This window comes from Nestor notabilis, unplaced genomic scaffold (genome assembly GCF_000696875.1).
Source record: "Nestor notabilis isolate BGI_N333 unplaced genomic scaffold, ASM69687v1 scaffold19095, whole genome shotgun sequence".
Classification (NCBI taxonomy): domain Eukaryota; kingdom Metazoa; phylum Chordata; class Aves; order Psittaciformes; family Psittacidae; genus Nestor; species Nestor notabilis.
Genome location: NW_009930221.1, coordinates 50,695 through 61,386, shown reverse-complemented (window position 1 = coordinate 61,386; position 10,692 = coordinate 50,695). Strand labels below are relative to the sequence as shown.

Here is a 10,692-nt window from a genome sequence, read left to right as displayed (position 1 = left end):
ACTCTTTCTCTCCCAAAGACACACACACAGATTGTAATTCTCAATTTCAGCTAACAAGCAGCTCGATTCCCACCCAAGGCACTGCAACACGTGCTCTGGGTATTGTACAGAAAGCAAACAACACCTCAACCCTGGGCTCCACCACCAGCAAACCCGCCTGGTTTTGAGGGGCTGGATTTCAGACAGAGAAGGAAATAGCAGAAACCTGGCTCTGCCCCACTCCAGACACAGCCTGGAACATTCTCTGTCCTCTTGAGACGTTTGAAGGTGTATTTCTGGCCTCACTTGGCCACATAGGACCCAATAGGGACTGGGCTGGGATGTTCTCATCCCCACGCTGCTGTCGTCAGCACAGCTCTGGTCAGCCCTGACCACACTTCTTATCAGAAATGAACATTTTTACAACACAGTGTTTTCCCATTAGCAAAGATGGTTTGCTCTGAAAAAAAGCTTTGCTGTGGCAAAACCATCAATTTTATATTTCCCCCCCTCTTGTCTTCCTGATTGGGAGAATAAGTGAAAAATTCCATTCCACATCGGTATTTGGAGACAGAACAACACTTTTCACTTCAAAACACCAAATCAAAATGAAGAACAGGATTTTGACACATCAAATCGTTTCACTTCAATCAAAACTTTGGATCGACACTCTTCACTTCAGCAGAATTCCTCATGGTTTTAACTTTGCCCCCCAAATACCCTGTTTCCCACCCAGTCCTTGCCAATTCTGCAACAGGAGTCCCCATGCGCCATTGTCACTCTCATCACCCAAACGCCTGCCCCACAGCATCCCCATATGGTGATGGGGTAGTGATAAACCCTCTCTGCCCCCATCCTCAGGGTTCCTCTCACAGGCATCACAGCAGCAAACATGTGGCAATATTTCCCTTACTACAGGTCAGAGAATAAAGTCCTGCTCGGAACAGAAATGCTTTAAATTATGTTTTCTCAGACCCTCTCCCTCCAGACCATGCAGGGACCTCAATGCAATAATGCTGGTAACTCAGATGCCTGAGGTTCAGCAACGTTACCCAGCAAGCTCCCTACAGGGATGCAGAGATGCCGAGTGATTCCTCAGCATGGGAAGACCCAAGAGCCAGCCGGAGCCCAGTGGCTGCACTGGAAACCTACCAGACTCACCAGTACAACTGATGCAGAGGGAGAGATGCTGCATCCCACCCCTGTGCGCTGCTGATGCTTTGGCTGCCAAGACCACACAAAGGTGACCATAGAATAAGAGGACTTCTCCCTTCAACAGAGCAGGAGGATCTCAATAGGATGGGAAACAGGTCCTGCCCAACAGCGACCATCCCATTGGAGCCTTGGCAAGGAGCACGGGAGGACATGAAACCCATCACAGACAGCACAGCAGTGCCTGAGGCTGTTGCCTCCCTGGTTCTCTGTGTTTAACTGGCTGATCATTAGCAGAAATAAATGAACAATACTGAATTAAATATTTAATCAGGCTTAAACTCCCACCAACCACCAAAACCTCCCCCTCAAACCCCAAAGAGGAAGGAGCTGGTCCCACCAGCCTGATGCTCGCTGCGGATTAGCGTGTGTGTGAGCAAGCTCTGCTTCCTTCCCGTCACTTGCAATAGCTAATGTTACACTCTGAGCAAAGAGACAAATAAAAGCAAACCTGATTAAATTATATGAAGCTTACACAACTGTAGTTGCTTTATTTAATCTCTTTTGGGGATTTGGTGTTTTTTTTTGTCCTCCTTTGCAACCTTAACCCCTTGTTTCCCACGCCAGGCTGAGCTGGCATGCTCTCTCAAATGGGACGTTTTGAATTCAGAACTGAAAGTGGACAAACTCCCACCCAGCCTGCCACAGCCAATGCAAAATTCCCCCTCTGATATCCTTTGTGATACCCTTTCCACCGTTCTCTCTTTAGGGAAAATCCTGAAGAGCAAGAGCAGAGGTGAGAGGAGAGCCAGGCGTTCACACAGACAGGAAGGACTGTGCCCCAGGGAGGGCTACGCTCACGCTCTGAGCATCCGGAAACCCGAGCTGCAAGGGGAAATCCATGGAAACAAGGGGAAATCCATGGAAACCAGGTCCCCACCATCCTCCAGAGCTGTGTTTAGGGACCAGGGCAAGAGAGGAGGCAGAGGGCCAGGGCCCCGCGCCGCAGCCACGCTGGCGTACACCACCAGCACGTGCACTTGCAGTTGGTAAGAGCTTGTTGTGTTGTAATTAGTGACCATGCATCTTGCACCAGGGCCAATTACTTCTCCTAAATACATTGTGAAGCCCCCGTCGACATTAATTACTGTGCCAGGTCAGCAGCAAGGGGAAGCTGAGGTCACCCCCCTCCTTTCCCTCATCAAGAGCGGCCTCGGCAGCCCAGCAAACAAGAAGCCAATTGGTGTGCAATTGCATGCACTAAATTAAACAGAGGTGGGGAGGCCGGGAGAGGAGAGGGAGTGGGTTTGGGAAGCAGGGGAAGGATGCCAAGGATGGGTTCTGCATGGGGAAACGGAGCCAAGCAAGCAGGCCATGTCAGACAAGCCTGTTAGAAACGAGCAGCCGGTCAGGCATCAAACAAACCCAATTGAATAAAGCAAGTGCTGCAGAAAATGACAGCAGCAATGATATTAATATAAATATTGATATTAATGTCAGAGTGCAGTAAGCAGTCAGCAGCCGGTCCGCGTTCATGTTGGCTGCCACGTGGCACGATGCTCTTTGCTGCACCAGGCCAGCATCCAACCAAGGCATCTCTCCAGCCCTATGCTTGGGGCACGGGGACTCATGCAGGGGCACAGCCCCAGCGTGAGACACTACAGAGACAGACAGACAGACCCACACCTCCATCTCCTTCAGCACGGGGTGATCTTCTATCCCTGGGAAGAGAACACGCATGGCGTAGGTGCGGTAATCCAGAAAGGGGATGCCGGCGCCGTCCAGGTCGTTGGTCAGCTCATTGATGTCAGTCTGCAGCTCAGCGAAGGCTGGCGTGGGAAAGGCAGAATTAAACACATCCTGAATCCCAGCACCCAGCATCAGCACCCAGCCTGCACCCCACGGCTGGGCCCCCAGGCGTGAATGGGCTCCGCATCCCTCCTCCCTGCAGGCTGTGATCGCCGTCCCCATCTCGCAGATGGAGGAACAGAGCTGCAGAGGGTGGGGATGACTTCCCTGGAATAAATCAAGAGGCAGCTTTGGGAACAGGACCACCAGGTCCCAGGGGGCTCAAATCCCCCCTGCTCAGCACTCCCAGCCTCCCAGGGATGAAGGGGCTGCAGGGAACAGCAAGGCTTGAACAAAGCCAGAGCTTCTGGGGGAAAATGTTAGCCTAAACCACAAGAATGTCCTCATTTCTTTTTGACCTAAATACTACTCCAGAGAAGAGCACGCAAACACCCACCCCAGCACCTCCGGATCCGAGCAGAGGCAGCAGTGAATCCCAGAGGAATGCGACGCGGGGGGGTCCTGAACCTTTAATTGCACCTACAGGGAAAAGCTGACGGGAGAAGAGTCCTGGAGATGCACCAGGGAAAGGGGCTGGGGGGTGAGGGGGGAGAAAACCCTCAGAAAAATCAAATTAAAGGCACTTTAAAGGGAGCTGGGAGCCAGGCAGAGGACTGCAGGCTCATCAGCCTGATGAGAGAAAACAAACCGTCAGCTTGAAAGGCGTGCTATCTTATCTGTAACTAGTGGGACTAGAAAAGAGAAAAGGCAGGGAAGAGATTGTGCCTTTTAATTAAAAGCAGATCCTTTTATCTGTCAGCTGTGGAAGACAAGACACCATCCCCTCCACCAGCTCCCTTCCTGCTCCCTGTCACCAGTGCCATCCGCAGGCATGTGTAGGGATGGGGATTTGGGGAAGCAAAGGGGGTTTCTTCCTTTCTTTCCTCTCTTTATTATCTCAGGTTTGGTGCCTGCTGCACCAGCAGCACCCGTGTTGGTTGTGGCTGTGGCTGGCAGGGTCAGGGCCTTTGGAGCCAGCTCAGGGGGATAATGGGCAATTAGGTTTTATCAGCAGGATCATACAAGGAATTCTGTCCAATTTTACAGCATCCGTCTGTCACATAATGAGAGATGGACTGCCCGCTCCCAAGCAGCCTCCACTACTCTCCTTGCTCTCTTTTTTCCTATTTGGGGAAGTAAAGGAGAAATTCTTAACAGGAAAAATCCCCAAATCCCACACAGAAAGAGTTCACTTCCTTTGACAAAGCAGCTTTGCCCATTTCCTGGAGGTATTTAAGTGACATGTAGATGTGGCACTTAGGGACACGGTTTAGTGGTGGACTTGGCAGTGCTGGGTTAACAGTTGGACTCTTAAAGGTCTTTTCCAACCTAAATGATTCTATGATTCCCATTCCTCCTCTGGAAGGCAGTGGGAAAAGTGTGGGACTACCCTGAGCTTTGGGATGGTAGGAAACCCTCCAAGACCCCACATTAACAGCACAGGCATCCCTCACCCTCTTTGCATTCCAGGGCCACACGGGACTCCAGGTTGTCCATCTGCAGCTGGAGGCGTTTCAGGGTCCGGTCGGCATCCCGGGATTTGCGCTTGTATGCGATGAGGACGATGATGATGATGAGGAGGAGCAGGCCACCTCCTCCACCGATCCCAATGATGGCAGGCAGGGTGAGCAGGCTGTCCGAGTAGATCTGCAGCGTTCCTGGGGAGAACTCGAACCCTCCAGCCTTGATCTGCACCATGGTGGGGGGAAAACGGACCTGGAGTCACAAGGGCAGCCCTCCCCACTATGCCAGGAGCTGGAGGATGACTCCCAGCCCAGGGGAGGAAGGATGCAGGGATAGCAGGAGCTGGTCCGGAGTGCTTTAATGGGATGCAGGACACAGACTGCTAGCGCACGTGTGGAACAGGCAGAGTTTGATGTCTCATTCAGGCAACATTACGTTAACAGATGGGATGTGAAGCGAGTTCCCCATGAGTGGGGAGCCTGGGGGGGGATCGTGCTGGGTCCCTTTCAACCTGGCAGGGTCCTGGAGCATGAGCACTGCTGTGCTACAACCCCACTAACAAAGGAGCCTTCCTTGGGGTGTGAGCCAGCGCCAAGGGGAAGGGGTGGGAATCCCCCCCTGCCTTGGCACAGCCTGTGCCTTGGCACCCAGCAGGGAAGGGAAGCTGTTGGCAGGGCCACCCAGGGCACAGGAACACCCAGCTGTGTGTGCTGGGGAGGGGACAAAGCATTTGGTCCTACAAATTAGGGAGAGCGATGTCCAGGGAGGAGGAAGGATGCTCCTGCACATGCACTGACTATCTGGTCCCCATCTAAGGATGAGCACAGCAGAGGGCTGGGATAAAGCGTGAACCTCTGTGGTTCAGAGGGACACGAGAAGCAAGGGCACCAGTGTCAGCACTTACCGTGACCTTGTGCTGGCCGGTGAGGTTGGGGGACTCGCAGAGGAGCTGGGTCTCAGACACCGTCAGGGTGCAGGGGGTGTCTCCGATCAGCACCGTGTAGTTGAGGCGGGAGTTACCAGCAGCTGGTGGGAGCAGGTTCCTGCCCTTTGAGGGAACAAGGAATGAGATTGTCAGTTCTTGTGCAACGGGGAACGCTTAAAACAACCCAATGTAAAGCAAATCAGTGCAGGACTTTGCACCAGCAGAGACAAAAGCCACCTGCACTGAGGGACACATCCCTCCCCCTCTGCCTTACCTTGAGGATGAGGGGAGAGCTGGGCTTCAGCTCCAGCATCCCTGTGGGGCTGAGTGGTTCAAAGACAGGGTCTGGGTAGTAGACGAAGTTGGTGGTGTTGATGATGAGCAGGGCCTGGACGTTATCCATGATGAAGCCAATCTCATCCGGGCGGTCTCCCACCTCCGGAGGGCTCCGCACAGGGTTGTCGATGGAAGGCGCGTAGCACACCATGGTCGTGTCGTTGTAGACGGTGCAGTTCTGCAGAAGGCACAACTGGGGTCAGACTCAGCTCCCAACAGGATCAGATCCCATAAGGGCCTCCTGCAAGCAGCAGCTCTGGACATGGGGTTTAGACTTAGGATCTCCTGTCCTGTGCTGTTACATCAACAGGTACCACATCCCGTCCTGTGGCAGAGAGAGACTGCTGTCTGCAATGGACCTGCAAGGGGTGGATGTGCTCTCTCTGTCACTGTCCTGCAGACATGCCACAAACATCCCATCAACTTTGCACACTCAAATCTCAATTCTCTCATGGCCAGGGGCTCTGCAGGGAAAAGTCTCAGGAAATCCCTCCTCCTTCTTATGCTCTGTCCCCAGCCCCAGCCAGCACCACTTACGTTCTCCCTTTCAGAGCTGCAGTACTTGGCCCGGATCCTGGGCTCTTTGATGGTGGCCAAGTTGGTGCCGGTCACAGTCAGCAGCGTCCCACCACTAGAGACATGGAGACAATGGCTTAGGAAGGGTAGCTTAGCACTGGGTCCTCACTTCTGGGAGGCAATCACCCATCCTCACCAGCCAGACACCCATCTGCCCCAGCCTGGGGTGAACCACAATGCCCTGGGGACCTCTTATCCTATCCATATGCCACCACATCTGGCAGGATCTGCGTGCTCCACTGCCAAGCCATCTCAGCTGACCACATAGAGACATAAAACCTGCTAATGAACACCAGCATCCCAACCTGTGTCTGGGTTTGGTGCCTGAAGGCAGCTCCCAAGCTAAACGAGACCAAGTTTCCACGATGGGAAAGCATCCCAAGGAGGAGGAGGTCCTCCCTGCCACCTCTTTCACCATGTAGGCAGCGGGTGGCAGGACACACTGAGCCCTGAGCAGCTTTCTCCATGGCTTGGTGTTGGTGTTAAGAGCCCCATTGTCCCAGAGAGCTGGGCCATGCCCCTGGGGAGCCCGCTCCTCATGAACAGCCTGGGGACGGTTTCCCCTTGGCACTGGCTCTTAATGGATTCCTTCGGCTCCTCTCCAGCCAATTCAAACCTTTTAGAAAAATATGTAAACATTGCAAAAAATCCCTGATGGGAAACAGTTTAATTTTATTTGCCACCGCCAAATGTCAAGCTGAAATTAAGCAGATCCAAAGCACTCTCTGCTCTTGTCCCCTGCCAGGCTAAGCACTGCAGGCCAGGAGTCAGCAGGGCCCCGGTGCCAAGCCATTGCTCACACTCCTCTCACCACGTCGCTGGAGCACAGCCCAGCGGCTATCGCAGCAGCACTGAGATGTATCCATCAGGAGTCGGGGGGATCCATGTGGAGAACAGCCCCCCATGCACCCCACAAGCTGCAATTTACCTGTTGATGCTCCACTCAGGATCGATCTTCTGGATAGTGGGGTCCTCGGTGTAGTTGTACTTCACCTCGGGGTTGCTCAGCTCTGCCCGGTTGATGTTGATGAGGATGGGAGAGCCGCCGGGGCTGTGGCCAGGGGGGGTCCTGCACCGGATCTCACGGGCGCTCCTCCTGGGGCAGGAACACACAACCCATCAGTGCCCGGGCAGGAGGGAGGCGAGCAGGGGGCAATGCTGCCCCAGCTCCTCGCCCTTCCTCAAACTGCCAAGGGGCAAAGGGAGAAAAAAGGGGAAAAAGAAAGACAAAAAAAAACCCCACAAGAACTGAAACAAAAAGCAAAAGGGAAAGGGAAAGGCTAAGCAGCTCCTGAGCATTCCCATCGCACGGCTGCTGCAAACAGCAGCGATTAGGGCTGATAACCAGTAATTACTGCAGGAAAATATTTAAAGAGCCGCTCCATTATCATCCCTAATCTAAAAATTATCCACTTCATGCCTCAGGGCTTTGTGCTTTTACAGAAAAATTCCTGTTCTTGGGGCTCTTCCTGCAGCCTCTGACACAGAGGTTTTGGGGGGAGATGCCTCTAGCCATCCACAGGGTTTAGGTCCCCCCTGGGTCCCCATCCAAGGGTTCCGCTGCCTCTGGAGGTGCCCTTTGCCCACCCTCACCACCCTCTGTGCCCCTCACCATGAAAAAGCACAGGGCCGTCCCCCGATGGTGACAGAGACGTTGCTGCCGGCGTTGAGGTGGCTGCCTTCGATCGCAATCCAGGTGCCGCCAGAGAGAGGACCCCGGGCTGGGATCACGCGGGAGAAAGTGGGTGTCTGCCAAAGGAAAAGAGCATCCCTGGGGTCAGACGGGCTGGGGACCAGAATCTGCATCCCCAGATAGCCACAAGAGGTGACAGGGCTAAAGAAGACCCATGGGACAGCAGCAGGGCATGGTGCTAAGGATGGCAGAGCAGGACCACGGGGAAGCAGAGCAATGGAGCCTTGGAGTAATTGAACCAGCATGACCCATCTGCCCAGAGCATCCCCACCTGCACCCCACGGAAACGGTGGCTAAATGATGGCTGATTTTCCAACTGGTCCACCCAGCATTACCTCCCTCCCGTGGTGCCAGACCTGTCCCCTGCATGGGGCTTACCACAAAGGTGAAGCTCTTGGGGGACGTGGCCCGGTAGCTGGGCGAGCAGTCGCGGATGCACACTTCAACCCGTGCCTCATGGACCTTGCTTGGGCTGGCATCTCCGATCTCACACACGATCCTAAGGGATGCAGGGAAGGGGCACTCAGTGTCCTGGCACCTAGACACTCCCTGTGCTATGGTGGGGTGGACTGGCTTCAGGAAGAGATGGATCTAACACCAACAAAGGTGCCAGCTGCTTCGTGAGAAACCAGGGCAGTGGCTGTTGGCAGCTTCTCCCAAGCCTCTGGGTTCCTCCAGAGCAACCACAACCAGCAGGTGTTTCTCACCCAGTTCAGCCCCATGTCTTCAGCAGCCATGTGAACACCAGCACCCCTGTCCCAGCCCACCGAGGTGATCCCCCTCGCAGACACTCACTGCTCAGCGCTGATGTACTCGCTCTCAATGGGGATACACATCACTTTGCCAACCCGAACGCCCCAGCGAACATCTTCAAACTTGAGGCCCAGGTTCTCGCCAGTGATGGTCAGACGGGTCCCTCCTTGCCTGGGGCCAGTTTCAGGGAATAGCTAGGAGAGAGCATGGCCTGTCAGCCAAGGGAGCAGAGCCATGGGGACCCTTCATTTGGGCAGCCATGGGATGTGTGTTACTCCCCTACGAGCACCAAGGAGCAGATGTGTGATGATAAATCCCAGTGCATCTCTAAAGAGCCCACAGAGCAAGAAAGACCTTCTGAATTGACAGCAACATCCGTAAATCCCCCAAGAAACAAGCCAGGAGATGCCAGATATGTCCAAGCAGAGGGTTGGGATTTAGACACCCAACTTCAGATGGAGCCACCTCACAGGTGACACAATAGGACAGAGACAGGGAGTGTTTCTGCACAGCCCCACTGCAGCCATCACCTCTGGGGTTAACCACTGTCCTCTGGATTCACACCACTCTGATCGCCTCCAGCATGCTGGAACAGGGGGAACCATTCCCCTTGCACCCAGGCGGCCTGTGGGATGTGTTCTGGGGCAGCATCAGAGCCAGGAACACCACATGGGGCGGTGGAAGTAGCCACAACTCACAACTTACAGGGCAAAACCCCTTCTGGGGCTGCGGGGAACCACTGCTTGCCTAAACCCAGCTCAGCACTGCCCAAGGCCAGGATCAGAGCCCATTACAGCAGCCGCCGCCAGCATCAGGCTGGGTCTTCGCCTCAAACCCAGCTCTGGTGGGGTAGCTGCAAGAAGAGATTGTTTGTTTGGTGTTTCTAGATGTGTGTTAAAAGCTGCTCCGCATGTTCTGCTCCTCCTCCTCCACAGCACAGCTGACAAGGGCCACGCGTCCGGGGAGAAATGAGCCCCAGAATGAAATCATGACATTGCTGCCCGGCACAGGGAGGTCACGGCTAAACAAGGAGGGGGCTGAGGAGGAGACTGGGGGCTGCTCGAGCATCCCCTTTCCCCCTCCACCGCTGAACTCCTGGCCCCGACAAACACTGATGCTTTCCTGCTAATTGGTTTCGCAGGGTCTTTTCACATCAGCAAGTTCCAGTGGGTATGAGCAGGGGCTCGTTCCCAGCTCCAGTGGCTGCAGCAGGGCCAGGAGGCACTAAGGCTGAGGGGTTCCTCCTTCCCAGTGGAAGGGATATTGATCCGAGGGTCACAGCCAGCATCAGGCAGGACCCTGCAGAGGTTTGGAGGGGGCTTGTCCCCACCACTGAGGAAAGGGTGAAGAATCATTGTCATATCCCAGCCCAGCCCCAGCAACCATGAAGGTACCAGCACCCCAGCAGGCTGGGCAGGAAGGAAGCTCCAGCTCCTCCTGAAATCACTGTATCATAGAATAACAGAGTGGTTTGTGTTGAAAGGGACCTTAAAGCTCATCCAGCTCCAACCCCTGCCAAGGGCAGGGACACCTTCCACTAGAGCAGGTTGCTCCAAGCCCCTGTGTCCAACCTGGCCTTGAACACTACCAGGGATGGGGCAGCCACAGCTTCTCTGGGCACCCTGTGCCAGCGCCTCAGCACCCTCACAGCGAAGAGCTTCTGCCTCAGAGCTCATCTCAATCTCCCCTCTGGCAGGTTAAAGCCATTCCCCCTTGTCCTGTAGGAGACTCTTTTCCTTCCAGGGTGTGGGACAGGGGTTGTGGGAAGCAGCAGGCAACAGGCAGGCTGCCTGAGAGCATCACACCAACAGCTACACACATCCACACCGACCACCAGTACTAACACAGAGCAGCACCAAGCTCAAGCCTAAATGCTACCAGATCTGCTTGTGCTACACCTGCAGTTACTGCAGCATTTCACAACGCTTCCAGGCTGGGGAGCTGCCACTGAGGCTCCCCCTTTCCC

At 54.6% G+C, this 10,692-nt stretch overlaps 1 protein-coding gene across 1 annotated transcript in view; it reads right to left on the bottom strand.

Moving 5' to 3' along the window:
* Positions 1-10,692, bottom strand: part of LOC104406360 (plexin-A1) — a gene marked incomplete at its 5' end in the record, with an annotated part of 58,038 nt that overhangs the window by 19,318 nt on the left and 28,028 nt on the right. Inside the window, 9 exons of the mRNA XM_010015312.1 lie at positions 2,818-2,960; positions 4,434-4,668; positions 5,348-5,491; positions 5,643-5,882; positions 6,242-6,335; positions 7,209-7,376; positions 7,893-8,029; positions 8,352-8,472; positions 8,769-8,920. Coding sequence (XP_010013614.1) covers positions 2,818-2,960; positions 4,434-4,668; positions 5,348-5,491; positions 5,643-5,882; positions 6,242-6,335; positions 7,209-7,376; positions 7,893-8,029; positions 8,352-8,472; positions 8,769-8,920 — 1,434 coding nt within the window. The remainder of the gene's footprint in view (positions 1-2,817; positions 2,961-4,433; positions 4,669-5,347; positions 5,492-5,642; positions 5,883-6,241; positions 6,336-7,208; positions 7,377-7,892; positions 8,030-8,351; positions 8,473-8,768; positions 8,921-10,692) is intronic.